The following is a 20,298-nucleotide window of genomic DNA, read 5'->3' as shown; positions in this document are numbered from 1 at the left end:
CCCAAATTCGAACCGGTGGGTCCCGTCGGCCTTGCGCTCCCAATCAGGGAAATCTCCAATCAACCCCGAGAGAACCAATCTCAGCCGTACATCTCAGCTTCCAATAAATCGCAACCCGTCCTATAAAACTCATAGTGTATCTCGGACCGTCCATTCCCGATCTTCCTTCCTTACATAAGCGCTCGCTTTCTTACGCCCCATCCACCACTCTTCTAGGGTTTTGCCGCCGCCCGCTTCGCCTCCTCCCGCTCTCTCCCTCCTGCGAGCTCGGCTCCAATGGCGGTCCAGCAAGAGGTTAAACTTTTCAACCGCTGGTCCTTCGAGGAAGTGGAGGTCTGTTCTCTTTTCTTCTCCTCATTCCCTCCTTCAGATTCGCTCTCCCCATTCCTTCGTTTTGATCTGGTTTTTTTTTCCATGTTTTCATTGCTGTGGATCATCCAATGCTTGTTTCACTATTAGATTGGATCGATATTGTTTCACTGGGTGTAATTTGTTCGATTTAGTTTGATAGATAAAAAAGGAGGTTTTTTTCTCTACTTTGTTTGTAGCACGACCTCAGTTTGTGAAAGAATCGCGTTTTGATGGCGTTGTCCTTTGATCAAATTGCTAAAAGTTAAAAAGAAGGCTTTTTGTATTTGTCTATTTGGTCGCATGGCCTCAATTTGTTTAAACGTCGCAGCTTTATGATGTTGGTCCTCTCATTTCTCCCTCAGTTCGTGATTCGAGTAGCTGTTTTTTGTGTCTATTTTTGTCTTCTTTGGTTTGTAAAAAAATTTGTGGGCCTCTGAGACAATTGATCTTGGGAAGATATGAGCTAGGAACAGCTATACTGATAGCAAGCTGGTGAAGCTTTTACACATTGCCAGTATTTTATGCATCTTTAATGGGAAGAGGGAGATTTATTAAAAGCATAAGCTGATTAAAGACGATGGCCTCAATTTGTTTCAAGGTCACAGCTTGATGGTGTTGGTCTCTTCTCTTCCCGGGTTTTGGATTCGAGTAATTGTTTGTCGTGTCTATTTTTGTTAGCTCTGGTTTGTAAAAAATGTCGCGGTCTATATTTTAGAGCCTCTGAGAGAGTGTTGATCTTGGGAAGATATGAGCTAGGAACATCTATAGCAGTACTAAGCTTGGAAATCTTTTACGCATCTTCAATGTGAAGACTGAGATATGAGCAAAAGCATAAGTTATTCCAGACAATGCAGCGTAGAATCAACTGTGACAATGGGCGTGTGAAATAAAGATATTGGTTTTGGTGAAAGAATCAAGAAAGATGAGGTGCAGCTAGGGTAATATGGATAAATCCAAGAAACTTGCCATGGCAGTACGTGGACGTATGTAACTGTTTATAAGAATGAGTGCAACTAAATATCTCCAGTGCTGACCCCAAAATGTGAGTTTAGACTTTCTGGTTATGGTTATATACGTATATAAATGTCTTTGAAGTGGGAGAGTATTGATGGGTCATCGTGTTGTTGGTCCTGAAGTAGGCATTTTAAACTTTAGGAATTTGGATGATCATGTTTCAGTGTCACTGAGATGCAACTGTCTATTTAAAGGATTCATTAATACAGTGAGAGAATTTAGAATTTTGGTTTATTGGAAGACATACCAACTTGAGAATTTAGAGTTTTGGTTTATTGGAACACTGCCAACTTGTTCCTGTGGTGTGGTATGCGTAGTAGAATGATTATATGTTAAGAGGCCAGTTGGTGGTGGGTACTAGTAAAGTATTAGATATCTGGCTAAAATGGAGTCTTTATTTGAGCCAGTGTTGTTAGGTTGATGCTTGTGATTTTTAATGGAAATTGTAAACATTAAGATATATGTTTGATTTTTGTGATTTTGCAAATAATGTAATCCAACGTCTGGATGAGGCTTTAGAGACATGGAATTACATGAATCAGGTCTTTTTGTTATTAGTTAGTGGGGTACTTCGGTGGTAGTAATAGCATTCAGAAACAATATGAGGGTTTGTTAGAGTTTATTGGGCTGGGTGCTATAGAGTATGATCTTCGAGAAGTTTATTCATGTGTGGGGCCCTTATATTTACCCAAGCAAGAGGTCATAGCATGTGCATAGGGCATTCTCTTCAGCTAATTAAGGAGGTGTATATTGTAAACCAACATGGAAAAGGTTTACATATATATATATATGTATGGATTCATCATCTAAAAATTTATAAAAGTGCAATTATCTCTGGTTTCTTATTTCTTATAAGCCTTGTCACAAGCATGTAATCTGTTTTCCTTTTTTTAATCAATTGCTGAAAGTAGCGGAGTCTTACATTTACACTATGTTTTTGTCTTCTTTTTGTATGAAAAGTCTGCATGCTGCTACATCTAAGGAACTGAAAGAGGCTTCTAGCTTTTGTCTATAACTAAAGCTGATTGCATACTATTCTGTACCATAATTCAGGTCAGTGATATTTCGCTCGCGGACTACATAGCCGTATCTCCTGCCAAGCATGCTACTTATCTTCCACACACTGCAGGACGATATGCTGTCAAGAGATTCCGTAAGGCTCAGTGCCCAATTGTAGAAAGACTGACCAATTCTTTAATGATGCATGGCCGTAACAATGGAAAGAAGCTTATGGCTGTTCGCATTGTCAAGCATGCTATGGAGATTATTCATCTGCTTACTGATGCAAATCCGATCCAAGTTATTGTGGATGCTATCATTAACAGGTGAATCAACTTGATATTTAAATTTCTGTTGGACTTCATAATTGACTGGGTTAAAGCTAGTCAGGTTTCTTTAGTCAGCAAGCATGAGAAATCTGTTGAAATAAAATTATATACTGCTTCGCATACACTTCCACCATCCAGGGTGAGTGAGATCCCAAAACAGTCACAAGCCCCCAGCAACCAAGTTGATGTTCTTAACACTTGCCACCATTAAAACTAAACACCTGCACTGTCCATTCACACCCCAAACCTTATCAAAGACAAAGATGCCCACTTGTTGGGTGATGTGATCCACATGATGCTAATTTCTTAGTTGATCATCCTCTTATGTTCTTAACTTCCATTGCACAAAGAGTGCAAAATTTCCAAATCCTATCCTTAATATTGGACATTGTTTCTCATCAAAATCATCAAAAGACTATTAAGCCAGATAACCTCTAAAGTTCTTGGTTTTGTAGGTTTGATTTGGAGTTTGTAACTTGCATCTTACCTTGTGTTGAACGGAATAGGTTCAACTTGGATGGTCTCTGAAGACTTGGATTTTCAGTTTCATGCATCCTACTGTTGCACTTTTGTTCTGAGTCTAAGGAACATTAAAATCTTCACTACCGTAGATGAGTGAGAGATTATGAAAAATAGATAAAAGCACTATAAAAAGAGGCTATTTGCTCTTCGTTATTGAATTAACTAATGTCTCAATTTGATTTGCTTTTTTCAAATTCACTCATAGTGATGCAGGGATAGAGTTTAGAAATCCTCTAAGACAGTTTATGCAAAATCAAGATGACTGTTTGAATGCCAAAATCAATATATAGGTGCATATTGCATGCGGCAAACACAGCAGGATTCGAGATTGAAACGTGAGAAGAATAACTTTAGAACAAAATTATAAACGACATGATAAAACCCAACAAAAATCAAATCTAAGATAGAAAACTGAGATGGAGAATTGTACCGTCGAGGGATTTACAAATAGAATCAGCAAATGCAGGCACAAAACATGAATCGTCCCAATTCTTATTGATCAATCCAATACCGTCTCAGCTGGAATGCCATCTTGAGAAAGGAACGGAGAAATTTTAGAAGGAAAAAGAAACAAAAGATGTAAAAGGTTAAGGGTTAAGGAAGGTGTTGTCGCAGAGTAGACGTCGACGGCGAATCCCAACAACAAATTGATCGAAAAGATGCTTCAAATCGCAGATCTAGCAGTAGATGTTGACTGAAGAAGTTGTCGACTCAAAGACGTAGTTGTCCTGAAATAGCAGCCTAAACAGCACCTAGCAGCAAACCAACAGATGGTGCTGCTTGCTGTTCGCAGCAGGAAAATGTCATATCGGAACATCGGAAAGTTGAGGTTGGCAATGCTGACACCCAGGCAGCGATAAACAGCAGCGACAGAGAGATGAGAGGCCACCGAACACAAAGGAAGGCCTGGGTCACACTAGGCCGCTCGCGGGAGAAGTTTCCAGCAAGTTTCGAATTATTTAAGGGATCGAAACCGAATTCTGCACAAGAGGACTTGAATCGAAGGTAATGAAAAGGAGGACAGATAAAGGGACTCGCTCCCTACGGATTTACTTTGGGTGATGCCAATGGTGAAGGAAAGAGAGAACACATCTCACAAAATCTGAAATTTTATTAATCACTATCCCCACTATATGATATGCATGTCTTATTAATAGAGTTGCCGACTAACAAATTAACAAAAAGATAAGAACAAATGGCCAACGTCTCAACAACTATTTAATTTGACCTTATCCACAAAATAACTAATTAAAATAGAAAAGTCTAAAAATATCAAAACTAAACTCGAACCAAACTCAAATTTGCTTTAAAACTTCGGTGCGGGCTCATTGAGCTAGATGCTCAGCTTATGTTGAAATCAGCACCGCATGTAGGTTCTGAATGAGGCTTGCCCCGCATCAACTCCATCGAATTGTGGGAAATGTATTCTTTGTACATTCCTGGGTTGAGTTGTTGAAGCTCAGCTTGCGTTTCCCATGTTGCATCCTCCTCGGATCGATACAACCACTTAACCAAAAAATTGCATTCTCCACCATCTTTTGTCGACACTATTTGATCGTCGAGGATCACCTCAATGTCATCTTTTCTCTACAAATGGGTTCTAGAAACAAGAGGTGAAGGTGGCGAAGGAGAAGATGAAATTTGACTTTCAGGGGAAAGGAATAATGTAAGGTCCTCAACATTAAAGGTGGGGCTAATTTCCATGTTTGACGGCAATTCCAACGGATAGGGATTAGATCCTATCTTTTTAAGAATTTTAAATGGACCCATGTTCCTTGCATGCAATTTTCTAATAGCCCCTTGCGAAAGCTTTTCGGCCTAATTCGAACTATCACGATGTCTCCTTTATTAAATTCAATTTCTTGTCGGTGTTGATCGGTGCCCCTTTTATAATTTTTGTTACTCAAAATTATTTTTCTTCAAATCTCATGATGCAAGTCCTGCATGTGTTGTACAAATGAGCATGCATGTTCACTCGGGTTATCTTCTACGGGAAGGGGTATCCAGTCGATGGTTTCTTTGGATTATATCTTGTCACAACTTCAAAAGGACTCATTCTAGTTGTTCGATTAACAGAACTATTATAAGCAAATTCCGCTTGTGGTAAAATGAGATCCCAATTTTTAATGTTCTCATTGGTAAGACATCTAAGCAGGTTTTCCAAACTCCTATTGACTACCTCTGTTTGTCCGTCAGTTTGTGGGTGATGTGAAGATGAGAAAAGCAATTTTGTGCCTATAGTTTTCCACAAGGTTTTCTAAAAATAGCTAATAAATTGAACATCCCTATCAGTCGCCATTGATTTTGGCGAATCATGAAGACGTACAATTTCAGCCACAAAAAGTTTTGCTATATGAGTAGCATCGGAGGTTTTGTGACAAGAAATGAAATGAGCCATTTTAGAAAATCGATCAATCACAACAAGAATCGAATCGTATTTTCTAATCATTTTTGGTAGGCCTAAAACAAAATCCATACTTAAGTCTTGCTAAGGAGAGTGGCACTGGCAATGGTGTGTACAAGCCGATGTTCTTTCGACCACCTTTGGCTCTTTGACACGTCCCACATCATGCTACAATGTGTGCAACATCTCGTTTGAGGTTCGGCCAAAAGAATCGATCCTCAATCATAGAAATGGTTTTGTCTCGACCAAAGTGTCCGGCTAAACCTCCTGCGTATAATTTCCAAACAATAAGGTCACGTAATGAGCCAGGTGGGATGCACAAACGGCGACCTTGAAAAAGAAACCCATCTCGAATGACAAAATCAGGGCTAGTGGATATTCCCTCTACAATTGATAAATAAACCTCACCAAAGTTCGGACATGATGGATATTCTTCCTTAACACTATCGAACCCAATCACATTCGTGCCAACAGTATCTAGGGTAACAACAACTATACTCAATGCATCAGTGGCTTTATTATCTATCCCGATCTATCCCGGCTCGATGTTTCAAAACAAAAATGTATTCTTGAAGGAATTTGACCCACTTTGCGTGCTGAAGGTTTAAATATTTTTGTAAATTCAGGTGCCTAAAAGCTTGGCGATTGGAGAATAAAATAAACTCTTTTGATAATAAATAATGTCGTCAATATTTCAGGGCTTGAACTACAGCATACAATTCTCTGTCATAAGTGGAAAATTTTTGTTTAGCCTTATTTAATTTTTCACTAAAATAGGCTATGGGACGACCTTCTTGATTCAATACTCTACATATTCCTACCCCCGAAACATCACAAGAAACTTCAAAAATCTTTTCAAAATTAGGCAATTTAAACAGGTGCTTTTGTCATCAAATCTTTAATTTCTTGAAAAGCTTTTGTGGCCGATTGTGTCCATTTAAATTCTCCTTTCTTCAAACAGTTTGTAATTGGGGCCATTATGGTACTAAAGCCTTTAATGAATCGTCGATAAAAAGTTGCTAGGCCATGAAAACTCCTAGCATCTTGAATACTTTTTGGTTCAGGCCATTCCCTAATGGCTTTTACTTTTTCTGGGTCAACAAATACCCATCTTTGGGCATAATAAATCCTAAGAAAATGACATGGGGTCGCATAAAACAACATTTCTTCATATGTATGAAAAATTTTTCTTTTCTTAAAACTTTAAAAACTTGTCAGATGTGATTTAAGTATTCTTCTTCGGCATGACTGTAGATTAAAATGTCATCAAAATACAAAATCACAAATTTACCAATAAAGAGTGGGAAAACTTGGTTCATTACTCATGAAAGTACTCGAGGCATTTGTCAAGCCGAATGGCATGACTAGCTACTCATACAATCCCTCTTTCATTTTAAATGCAGTTTTTCACTCATCTCCAGGTCTAAGCCAAATCTAGTGGTAACTGCTACAAAGGTCAAGCTTTGTGAAAATAGATGCTCCTGCCATCATGTCTCACATGTCATCCAAATGGGGAATTGAAAATTGGTACTTAATCATGATTTTATTAATGGCATGATTATCAGTGTACATGTGACAACTTTCATCCTTTTTAGGTGTAAGAAGTGCCGATACTGCGCATGGGCTCATGCTATCTCTTACAAAACCCTTTCTAGTTAAGTTATCTACCTAATGTTTCAGTTCAGCATGCTTCTTAGGGTTCATTCTATAATGTGATAGGTTGGGTAGGGACGACCTTGGGACCAAATCAATTGCATGTTGTATGTCCCTTAGTGGGGGAAGTTCATGAGGTAGTTCGTTAGGTGTCAAATCACTAAATTCAGAAAGGAGGGTCTTAATTACTAGAGGGGTTCAAAAGATTTAGTCAACTCAGAAATTTCACAATCAAAGCATGCACAATTTTCGAATGAATTTCTTTACAAAATCTTCTTTTATTCAATATGTGAAGGGATTTTGTTTTTGCAATTTCTGATGGAGGATTTTTGAAATCTTTTATAGAACTTGAATTTGGGTCTTTTGAAAAGTTGAGTTTTTTGGTGAAAACTTTTGTTGAGAGGGTTTTGCTGGGCTCAAAATAATTTTTTTTCCATTGTGGGCAAAATCATAGGTGTTAGGTCGACCGTAATGTGTAACAGATAAATCATAAAGCCAAGTTCTTTCTAAAAGCACATAAGCGACATTCATCAGAAGGACGTCACACCAAATCTGATTGGAATAGGTAGCAAAATGAGAGGGGACCAAACAATGCCTTTTTATGGGCATAGTGGTCTTGCCTACCCATGCAACAATATAAGGATTAGGATGGGGTTCAGTTTTCAGGTTTAAGCGATCTACTGCGGCTTCAGAGATCACATTGATACAATTGCCACTGTCTATGATGACTATGCAACTCGTCCCCACACTTCGTGTAAGTGTGACAAATAGCGGTGCGTCTCCAATCATCCTCTTTCCTAGGTTGGGTTAAGATACAACGCATCACTTGTAAGGCGGTGTTTTTGTCGAACTTCTCGTTTGATTCTAACACCTCTTCATCGCTAGGAACCTTATCAGTAGTGTGTGCGACTTCCTCTAGGTTTTCAAAATCATCGCCATCCAGCTGAACAAGCATGTTTCGCTTGGGACATTCATAAGCGTAATGACCCATTTGGCGACAACTATAACACCTAACCTGTGTTTTTCTGTTTGGTTTCGTTAATGGCTAGACCCTTGCCCTTAGAATCATGATTTTGTCGATTTTGAAAATTGTTTGTTTTATTGGTAGTGAAATTCGTGCCAGTGTTTTGTGTATTCTTGTCGGTCCATTTTCTAACGAATCGTTGAGCAGGTGCCTTCAAATATTTTTTATATTCCAAGGCAAGTTGGAAAGCATGCTCAACTGTTGCGGCCCTATGCAGCACAATTTTGTGTTGCAATTCCTTACGTAACCCATTACAAAATCGCAAAATGGTCCTCTCTTCTTCTTGAATATTGCAACGGATGTTTATTTCATCAAATTTGGCCATATAATCAGCAACTAAAAGAGAACCTTGCTGAACAGCATTCAATTGATTGTATAACTGTTGTTTATACGTAGATGGTAAGTACTTCTCTCTCAATTTGGCTTTCATTTCAGCCCACAAAGTAATAGGCTCTTGGGCAAGCCGCTTTAAATGCCTTTCGACACCGATCCAATATTGCTTGGCGGCGCCAGTGAGTTTCATTTTAGCAAAACGGACTCGTCGATTATTAGACATTTTGTACCAGTCAAAATATTGGTCCATGTCGATGAGCTAGTCCGTGAATGCTTTTGGATCAAGTTTACCATCAAAACTGGATGCATCAATTTTAACCTTTTTTGTGATGTCATCTTGAAAAACAACATTTTCTTGAAAAAGTGGATTTAATCTTGGCGGCATTTGTTGAATATCACGGGGTTGTGGGATGCATGTGGCAGATCCTTGCGAATTTACTTCTACAGTGGCATTGTTTTGTCCTGACGGTCTTTCGGAGTTTGTCTCTAGGATGGTAATCCTATCTCGGATGTCCTGAATGTCAGTGGATAGTTCAATTAGCTTTTCAAAAATTTATTTTAAAAGATCATTCGGATTATCGGAATTGGGATTTCTAAACTATAGTCTTGATCTAGTTGTCATGATGCAAACTTAAGGCTTTGATACCAAATTTGATGTAGGAGAGAGTATAGAAATCCTCTAACGCAGTTTATGCAAAATCAAAACGACCATTTGAATGCCAAAATCAATATATAGGTGCAGATTGCATGCAACAAACACAACGGGATTCGACACAGAGATGCGAGAAGAATAACTTTAGAACAAAATTATAAACGATGCGATAGAACCCAACAAAAATCAATTCTAAGATAGAAAATTGAGATGTAGAATTGTACCGTCAAGGGATCTGCAAACAGAATTAGTAAATGCAGGTGCAGGACACGAATCGTCCCAATTCCTATTGATCAATCCAATACCGTCTCAGTTGGAATGCCATCTTGAGAAAGGAACGGAGAAATTTTAGAACAAGGAAAAGAAACAAAAGATGTAAAAGGTTAAGGGTTAAGGAAAGTGTTGTTGCAAAGTAGACGTCGACGACGAATCCCAACAATGAATTGATTGAAAAGATGATTCAAATCATAGATCTAGCAGCAGATGCTAATCAAGGAAGTTGTCGACTCGAAGACGTAGTTGTCCTGGAACAGTAGCCCAAACAGCACCCAGCAGCAGACCAACAGATGGTGCTACTTGCTGTCTGCAGTAGGAAAACATCTTGTCGAAGTGTCGGAAAGTTGAGGTTGGCAGCGCCGACACCCAGGTAGCGATAAACAGCAGCGACAGAGAGAGATGAGAGGCCATCGAACACAAAGGAAGGCTCGAGGTCACACTAGGCCGCTCGCGGAAGAAGTTTCCAGTAGGTTTCGAATTATTTAAGGGATCGAAATCGAATTCCGCACAAGAGGACTTGAATCGAAGGTAATGAAAAGGAGAACAAGATAAAGGACTTGCTCCCTACGGACTCACTCCAGGCGACGCCAATGGTGAAGGAAAGAGAACACATCTCATAAAACTTGAAATTTCATTAATCACTGTCTCCACTACATGATATGCGTGTTTTATTAATAGAGTTGCCGACTAACAAATTAACAAAAAGAGGAACAAATGGCCAACGTCTCAACAACTATTTAATTTGACCTTATCCACACAATAATTAATAAAAATAGAAAAGTCTAAAAATATCAAAACTAAACTCGAACCAAACTCGAATTCACTTTAAAACTTCGGTGCGGGCTTATTGAGCCACATTTTCGGCTTATGTCGAGATCGGTGCTGCATGTAGGTTCTGAATGAGGCTTGCCCTGCATCACATAGCCATTTGTTTATTACTTAGGCAAGATCTATATTTTTTAGAAATTAGTGATTCTAAAATCACCTATCAAAGATCAAAGAAAGATCCCTGTTATATAGAAAGTGATGCAAAATCGAGCACATTTCGAACCTACATGCACTGTCGCCTTCGAAATTCAAGCATCTGGCTTGATGACGAACTCGCACCCATTGCCCCTGGTTGAATCCGTCCACATTCAATGAATGTGACCAGACCCATTAGTTGTTAGGGATTTATTTCAAGTTGTTGTTTTTGAATTTGTTTGGTTGTTGGAATTGGTTTCAAGCTGTTATTTTGGATATTTTGTTAGGAATTTGTTTCAAATTGTTATTTTTGAATTTGTTTAGTTATTGGGATTTGTTTCAAGTTGTTATTTTGGATATTATGTTAGGGATTTGTTTCAAGTTGTTATTTTTGAATTTATTTGGTTGTTATCTAGTTAGTTTCATAAATTTGTTAAGCTAGTGGTTTATAAATAAGGATATATTGTATTCATGAATAGAATAGAAAAAGAATAGAGTATATTTTCTCAAATATTTGCCTTCGCATTTTGCGTTGGATGGTGTGAGGCCGTATGGGAGTGATTCCCAAATTCATTTCGACTGTTCTGTTCATTTCGTTCTCCCCACAATCAAGTTGATCCACCATTGATCCTGATGCCAACCCGATGCTGATCTACAGCTGTGCCATCCCGATCATAGCTCAACAACTTTTGCCATGCCGACTTTTTCGATTCTGATCTTCAATTTTGGAAACATTGAACCTTCCCACCTTGGGATTTGACATCTAACGGAAAAGCGAAGGTTTGAACCTTATAGGAACTTAAACGAACTCCATATTTGAGCAGAATTGACAACAATCCTTGTGGGCCTCGATAAATTTTCAGCTTTTCCAATTTTTTTCTCATTTAATTTTATTTTCTTGATTTCTTTTGTTGGTGTTTTATAAGATTTCGTTGTTAAAATTAACTTACGTCGAGTTCAGATTTTAGTTTTGTATTTGTGCATTTAGGATTTGCATTGCAATAAGTTTTAATTTTGGATCTATCATCCCTAGATTTTTTACCATCAGCTTTGGTATCAGAGCCCGGTTTCAATTATGACAATTAGAGCGGGAACAAAGTTTAGAGATGATACTCCTGAAGATCCCGAAGATCCATTGAGTAAAAGTTTGTTAAAATTGAATGAAATATCTATCGACATTCAAGACATCAAAGATAGGGTCTCCATCCTAGAAGCAACTCAAGAATGTGAAAATAAATTGACCTTAAATAATGTAGCGCAAGGAATTGCCAATAGGACTGTAGGTCGCACTGGAAATAATTTTAGGAGACAGCTTATGTGAACTCCTCCATGAAATAATCCACCCTTCCAAGAAAATTTAGGTCCTCGAGATGACATCATGAACAGGGTTAAAATAGATGCACCTATTTTTGATGGAAATTGGATCCCAAAACTTTTAGCGATTGGCTCGTTGACATGCGAAGGTTTGAACCTTGCAGAAACTTAAAGGAATCCCATATTTGAGCAGAACTGACAACAATCCTTGTGAGCCTTGATAATTTTCAGCCTTTCCAATTCTTTTCTCATTTAATTCTGTTTCCCTGATTTCTGCTGTTGGTGTTTTTATAAGATTTCGTTGTTAAAATTAACTTACATCGACTTCAGATTTCAGTTTTATATTTGTGCATTTAGGATTTGCATTTCACTAAGTTTTAATTTTGGATCTATCATCCCTAGACTTTTTACCCTGCATCAGAAAGACTCGGCCAAATTGCTTGCCTTGGCTTCCTGTTTTATAGGGTAGTTCAGATATACATTATCATGGTTGGTTAATGAGGTGGCCTGGGAAGCCTTCTCAGACCTTTTTAAAGAATCTGATGTTATGTCCGAATGAATAATCTAACAAAGGCGTTGAGTCCTCTTTGATTGATGTGCAAATTGCAATCCTTAAAACCCATTTGACATGTTTTACCGGTCTACCTCAATCTAAGGCACCACTGGAGCAGCTTTATTTTCCTGTCCAGCATTATGTGGGTGCATGGTAAACCTTGTCATTCTGAGTTTTGGGGTGGACACTCCTTTCAAGTAATTGTAAGCACTGTTAGACTGATATAATCTCTTGGTTGTTGAAGCCTCTGGATGCTCGTCTGAGGCATTTAGATTTGTTGTTTAACTTGTTTTGTAACCTTGTCTGTAAGAGTATTCTAAAAGTTTTGAGTGGTGAACTTTAGAAATATTATGTAGGTTTTCTAATGACAACTGTTACGTGCAGTTTTTTTTTTTCCTTTTCTTTTTCAGAATTTTTAACTCATCCCACTGTTTCAGTTGTTATTTTTTGATCGTGTAATGAGTGCACCTTGTTCTTAACAATAAATTTATTTTTTTTAATCTATATATTGCTACTTGCGTGTTGCAGCGGGCCAAGAGAAGATGCGACTCGAATTGGGTCAGCTGGAGTTGTTCGTCGTCAGGCAGTTGATATCTCCCCATTGAGGCGAGTTAACCAGGCTATCTACCTCCTTACAACAGGTGCACGTGAGAGTGCTTTCAGAAACATCAAGACAATTGCGGAGTGCCTTGCTGATGAGCTAATTAATGCGGCTAAGGGTTCTTCGAACAGGTGGTTTAGCCTTGAATATCTCTCCTTTCCATCCCCGTTTCGGAAAAATATAGTTAATTCTTGCTAATCATTCTTATCATAATTTTGTGTTTGCTGCCATGTTTGACAGTTATGCAATTAAGAAGAAGGATGAGATCGAGCGTGTTGCCAAGGCAAATCGTTAAGTTTCAGAGTTTTTATGCATCATCCTATGGTTGCCGTTATACTTAAATCAGCATTGTGCTGTTGTATTAGTTTAATTCTCGGAGTTTGAGTTTGTTGTCAAATAGAACTTGTAACTGGTGTTTGTTGCAGTATTTAAGGTTTGAACCTTGATCACTAGTGTAATTGCCATTCTGTTTGGCATTGACGTTATCGAGCCATTGCTATCTAATAACATTCCATTGTGGTGATGTGTTGAAACAATTAACACTGATGCTTAACCAGTCTTAGATGTGTTAAATCAGCCTATGGTTATGTTGCTTGTTCGAACACAGAAAGGAAGTTTTAGTACCAAGTTATTATCGAAATTCCTCACAAATGCAAGGATTGGAATCGGCTATCAACTTGTAGGTTATTTATGGGAAAATTGGCTTGGAATGCTGCTTGACGAGAATGATCAATTCCTACTCAATTATGTATGAAAAATTGAATAATGTGGGCATCATCCTGCATGTAATGATAGAATTACTGATGAAGGAGGAAATGCATTCACGGTGGTGCACATAACATGTTAACTCACTTGAGATGTGAAGACTGAACTTAGTAATATCGAAATATTTCACATTAGATTCTATAATTTTGATAGCCAGGTGAAACCAAACTGACCTTGGGAGTGAAGCTAATTGAATCCTCTAAACGGATAGCTCTTTCCTTCTCTTATTCTACCAATAAAATATTCAAAAGTTTGATTTTTTAATCAGATGCTAGTTTCCGCTCCTTATAATCATAGTGTACGCTCCATGCTTCTGTTGTCAAACTTTGTTTTCCCAAATCATCAGATCTTTCCTATATATGAAAAACAAGATAAGATCTAATATTACTTAGTGTTGTAAGAGTAGATATATTCACAATTCAAATCAATCTTATTAGATCATTCTAGAAAGAGTATTTCAATATCTCAAAGAAATCATTGATTTTTCTCCTCTACACTGAACATCCTAAGGTAATTGAGACAGATTCTTCTCAAGATGTAGCTATAACTTGGTGATCTATGGGTAGAAAATTATGTCTCAGAACACCACCAGAATAGAGATGGCAAATTGAAAATATGATATTAAAACTTCCTTTGCTACCAAAACTAATTCAAGCTATATCAACCATTATAAAAATAAGGCCATGATTAAATAGACTGATTACAAAGGTATAAATAAAAAAAAAATAAACTGTCACATCCAGTTTTATCATAATATGTAAAATAATAAAACAAAATATTATAATTTTTTTTTTAAAATTTCTAAACTCATATAAAAATTTGAGAGATCAATCAATCTAAGATTTATATAGGAGCGAAGCCTTGGATCCATAGGGATGGGGTTTTAAACCAATACTGCTGTCACCAAGAATCGATACCCAGCCTTACATGACTAACATCTTAAAAAATAAGCCCAATATGGTATAGAAAAAAAGGCTGATTGCAAGACCATGCTCAAGCATAACTCTTGAAGAATATCTCTCCCATTTCTACACTAAGCGCTTATATTCAAATAACAAAATTAATGAAAATTTATATATACTCTTAATGAATACAAGGCTAAAAGTCTGCAATTAATTAAGTCACAAAAATTCTTAGAGAGAGCTTCTATCTAAGAGCCAACGTGAAGTATCGATTTACCATAGCATCTATCGGAAGGAAAGTGAAGCAGCTCCCTGTGACTCTCTCTCTCTCTCTGTGGCATATCAACATCCGATGTAGTACCATACATCTATCGGAAAAGTGAAGCCTCCTGTGACTCTCTCTCTCTCTGTGTGGCATAATCAACATCCGATGGTAGTTTAAAACGCTAAGGATGCATCCAATTAACAGGGTTGAACCAGAGCAAACTAGTTTACCCAATGGCCTCGCGGAAAGGACGTTACTCACTCCTTGCACGATAACCCTCAGGCATTCCAATTTGTGCCAACCGGCAAGGATGAATTATTTAAATAAATCATATTAGAAAACAATTTCTTAACCAAACATAATACAATTTCCGTGCACTAACCCCAACAAACAGAAGGATAAAAACAACCTGCACAATAACGACCGGCCACTCCAAATAGCCTTCCAACTTGACCATCAACATTAACAACAGCTATAGAAGAGTGCACAAACAATAAAAGCGAGAGCAACAATCACTTCATGTGGTAATGATGTTGAGTCATCACTGAAAATAATAGTCACAACGTCAAAACAGAATCTGCTGCCTAGACGAGTCTCCAAAACAAAATAATGGATAACTATAAAAGTCGAAGTTCCAAAACTAGCAGGTCACTCATCCTCCTGGCTGCGGAGCCTGGCAAGCTTGTTGGTGACAACAATGTCTAGTTGTGCAGCTCGCTCTACAATCTCCTTGCGCTTCCTTGTAGAACATCGTGTGCAATTTCAGCACAGTACGTCCTAGAAAGAACCGTCAAAGTTTTAACCATGGTGAGATGAGATTTTTCAACCCCCAAAAGAGATAAATCTAGGGTAACATATTTAATTAGTAAATTTCTTTTAATGAAAAATAGGCATGGAAAAAAGACTAAAACAAAAGCAAAATTAGTGCAGTTTGTAACTGAAGCGCTTCAATAATTAGCCCCATTTTCCAATATATCCATGCTGCTAATGAAGAATATCAAGCAATTACTCAAAAATCCAACTCCAATTCAGCAGTCGGACTTTTTTGCTACAGCAAGGTTGCTCTTTAGCTTCTGATAAATATATCAAGGTTAGAGAAACTGTTGTACACACGCGTATAGTAAAAATACATAGCGACCGCTTTCCAACACATATTTAATGTCTGCAATTCTTTTTTTCATTTAAAATTATGAATGATGAAAATACCTTTCCTCTTTTGAAAAAATTATGACATCCTATCAAATTATGACTTTTGTACAACAAAAAAGTCACAACTTGGCCATAGAATATCAAAAAAAAGAGGAACATTTTCATCATTTAAAATTTCATAAATTTTTAATGACGAAAATATCCTTTCTCTTTATGACTTCTGAAAGAAAAATTATGACTTCTGTGATGCAGGAAGTCATAATTTGATCGCAGGATGTCATAATATGACAACAGGATGTCATAATTTTTTCAAAAGTGGAGAGATATTTTTATCATTCAAAATTTCAAAAGAAAAAGCAAAACTGTAGGTATTAAATATGGTTGGAGAGCGGTGGCTACATGGCTCAATAAGATGGGGCAGTGCATTTTGGCTACACCCATGCGGTCCACAAAGAATTATTCATTAGAGTTAACATGCACACTTTTTATATCTTTCTAAGGTGGAATAAAGATATAGTCTTTTTGGGTACAAGTCCATGAAAAATGCATAATTGCAGAAAAAATTATGCAATAACCTAAGAAGCATGCCTCCTGCAAAATTGCAACCTACTAACATTAATTTACACAATAAGCAAGCACACACTGTATACACGCATTTACATGCACTCAGATACATGCACATTCCAAGTAGAAAAACAGAAGAGAACATATATATATAATACTGTATGTGCTCAGACCAGATACTAAATATCCAGTCCATCCAATCTTTACCATTCATAGATTGAAAATAAAAATAGCATGCAGCAGCATATAGCAAATGCCAGTAGAAGAAAAAGGCAAAAAATACATACCTGTTGTGCATCATAAGCACCTCTAGCTCAGATACATTGTGAACAACAAACTTCTTGAAACGGTTGGGCAGGTAATGCCGGGTCTTCTTGTCAGATCCATAACCAATGTTGGGCATCAAAGTACATCCTTTGAACTTTCTTCTCACACGAGAATCAATACCCTTGGGCCTACGCCAGTTGGGCTATCAAACAAAAAATCCAACCATGTTAATGAAGAAAAATGGTAAGCAACAAGCATTGCTTCATAGGATTCAGATATAAAAGACAACACATAGTTCCAAGGCCAATGGAAGAAGTTCAACCCACTTGGTCTTAACAAACATGGAACCCCAATAAAATCATAACCCATTTCACCATGACAAACCTGTAGGTAATGCCCTCTAACAAAATAACAGCCACTTTCAATTCTTACCAACAATCCAGTTCAAAGTTTGCAACTAAAGAGCGCGATCAAGTAGACCTCAAATTGGATATAAAACAGTGTAATTTTTAACAAAGAATTATTTTAAAAAAGAATTTGTTTTATAAAAACACTGTCTAGTTAATTTTTTTTTAAAAAAATCATCTCACTTAAAGATCTCATCAGATTAGAAGTAATGGAGTAACTTGATCCCAATTTTCCAAGTCCCAACATCGGCTAAAATTTCAAAAGACTTCCAGTCTTAGAAGAAAAGTATCCTCCTATGACAAATCAACAGGCCCCTCAGACAAATTTTTATACTAAAAACAGAATAAGCAACCCTGTCATATCTTGATGATATAACCTTCATGTGCTACATGAATCATCAAATACAAAGTGAAAAGAAGTTGCAGAGAGTCTACCAGTGAAATTACAACAACAAATATTTAGAAGTGCAGAACTAATCTCATGATCAAGAACAGTCTGAGTTATATACATATATCAACCTAGCAAATATTGTTACAATGATTTTAAGTGCTAAAACAAAACCTAATCAGGATAATAAAGCAAAACAAAATCATTTATAAAGAATAAAATTCTCATCTTAAACAACATATTCCCTTTCAGTAATATAAGGTTTTATGTATGAATTATACCATAAAGCTATGTGTTTGCGCAAATGCAAGACTTAAAAATTACTTGATAGAGAACAGGACTTCCTGATCAAGACCACACATCAAAATTAGAGAACAAAATGATAAAAGCCTTAACATGCCTCCTAGACCCTAACATCCAACTGTGTGCCATGTCAACCAAAACAATCATATTATGCTTTTAAAAGACACTGCAGGCATTTTTACTACATTACATGATTGGCGAGCTTCCACAAAGGCAGCTTATCCAAAGTGAGCATGACTCCAAAATTCAATATCAGTTTAAAATAACTTCAAATTGCTTTTGGAATTTGTGGATTGACTCCAAACCATGTCTAAAAACTAAGTCCAGAAAATGTGCAAATCCATCAACCAAAAATTTGATGCTTCAAAAATTAAATGTATGTCACTCTAACCCAGATGAATTATGCATCCCTTTCTTAAATAAGAGGATGATATCAATACATTTTTACGATGACAATATTCATGTTATGATTTTATGTTTAGTCAACGGCCATTCACCTTAGAAAACCCAATCATATTACCCGCAACATCAAGTTTGTGGAGTAGAGTTTAACAGAACATGATTCATCCATTATCTTTAAAAGATAATTCAGAAGCAGAGCCATCAAATCTTTTTGCATGGACAGTTGAATTTTAATGGTTAAGCAAATAGTCACTTAACACCAAGGTTTTCACAAATATTTGATTTTCTCTAGAGTAACCAGGGATGCCATGATGCCTTTAGAAGATTGTAAATCATGTTCGTACATTAGCAATCTTTGCAAGCTCTCCTACAAGATGCGCATTGCACTCAAAATTTGAAGCTTTTCCATCATTCTAATCGTAAACTTGGCATCAACATTGCAGTCATGGTAGAGGAAAGATTCCAGGAGGGGCATTAGTGATTTAGCCTAAGTATTCATCCTTCAAGTACAAGGTTACAAACTCATTTAATCAATTATTGTTTTACAAGAACAAGCTAACCCATACTGGCTAACCAAGTATAAACTGCGACTCTGTATCCTTGAAATCCCCCACAGATATAACATCTCACATCAGATAAACCACATTATCTAATGACGAGAAATGAAAGGCCGATACTAGTATCCAATACCTCCTATATTCACATAAATCTACTTCTCGAAAAAGATTAAACTCAAAAAAGTGGAACAAATAGATACAGGTATCATAGAAGTGCAAATCAAATAAACACCAAATCTAATTCTTTCGATAACATCAACTTCGACGAATATCACAAAATTAACAGAAAAAAGGGGAAAGCCAAGAGATTACCTTCACCGAAATCTTGCGGTCACTCTGAGCCCTCTTAAACTTCTTGACACGCTTCTTAACGATCTTCTTCGCGAGCAACGGCACCGCCATTTCTTCACCACGAAAAAGCACCAAAGATAATAAGAATCTGGACTCTTATATGCCAGCCGACAGGGAAAAAAAAGAAAATTACAGCAAAACCCTTACAAATTAACAAGAGAAATCCAAAAATACTAAAGCAAAAAAAAAAAAATCCATAAAATCAAATGCTTCCGGACAAATCTTAACAGGCCGTATAAGATCAATTCAAAGCCATCAATCGCAAATTCCACTTGAAACGATAGCAAAATCCGAAACGCAAAGAAGAACCGTACCTCCGATCGTGTGGAAACCCTAACCTAACGGGGGAGAGATGGCGGCGACCCCAAGCCCTACTTATAGGTGACGGAGGTTAGGGTTTCTCGCTGTGTATGTGGGTGGCCTCTTGTTGGCTCGAGTCGGACGAACATCATACGTTCTTGGGTTATGGTTTGGGCTAAAAATCCCCAATCCATTCAATCGCAACCCTATCTGGTTGAACCAGATAAACAACAAATAAATATATATAACTTGAGACTTTTTAGGGTATTCACGAATAATTCAAACCTTTAGACGAACCTGAAAAAATAATTTAATCATATAGTCCGATTTAAAATTAAAATATCTAATTAAATTTATATTTTTATATAAATCATATATGATCTGATTTTATAAAATATAGATAGATCAACTATAATCATAATATAAAAAAAAGAATTTTAGAATGAAAATATTGATCACACTTACATTATTGTATTGTATTGTATTTATAATCCATGATTAAATAAGAATATAAATAGAAATTTGAAAAATTGATTTGGATTCAGATTATAAAATTTAAAATTCAAATTTTAATTAAATTACAGAAAAATGATAACCATATTGGCATATCTTCACTCTAATAGTTTCAAAAATCAGAACTATATATTGATCTGAAAGTTATACTGATAATTTCAGTCTTTTTTGTCTAAA

The 20,298-nt window shown here is 36.9% G+C and overlaps 2 protein-coding genes across 2 annotated transcripts; one reads left to right on the top strand and one right to left on the bottom strand.

Moving 5' to 3' along the window:
- The first annotated feature begins 175 nt into the window (after nucleotides 1-175).
- On the top strand, nucleotides 176-13,528 carry LOC105048878 (small ribosomal subunit protein uS7). The gene is made up of 4 exons (XM_010928354.4): nucleotides 176-333; nucleotides 2,419-2,690; nucleotides 12,916-13,119; nucleotides 13,229-13,528. The coding sequence occupies exons 1-4, from the start codon at nucleotides 277-279 to the stop codon at nucleotides 13,281-13,283; spliced, it is 588 nt and encodes a 195-aa protein (XP_010926656.1). The 5' UTR covers nucleotides 176-276; the 3' UTR covers nucleotides 13,284-13,528.
- Nucleotides 13,529-15,357: 1,829 nt separating this feature from the next.
- Nucleotides 15,358-19,429, bottom strand: LOC105048879 (large ribosomal subunit protein eL32z). The gene is given in 4 exon segments (XM_010928355.4): nucleotides 15,358-15,669; nucleotides 15,672-15,697; nucleotides 16,921-17,102; nucleotides 19,270-19,429. Coding segments are annotated over 4 exon segments (399 nt in total). The 5' UTR covers nucleotides 19,360-19,429; the 3' UTR covers nucleotides 15,358-15,568.
- Nucleotides 19,430-20,298: the final 869 nt, after the last annotated feature.

Source organism: Elaeis guineensis, chromosome 7 (assembly GCF_000442705.2).
Source record: "Elaeis guineensis isolate ETL-2024a chromosome 7, EG11, whole genome shotgun sequence".
Lineage (NCBI taxonomy): Eukaryota > Viridiplantae > Streptophyta > Magnoliopsida > Arecales > Arecaceae > Elaeis > Elaeis guineensis.
This window is presented reverse-complemented; position numbering and strand designations above follow the sequence as displayed.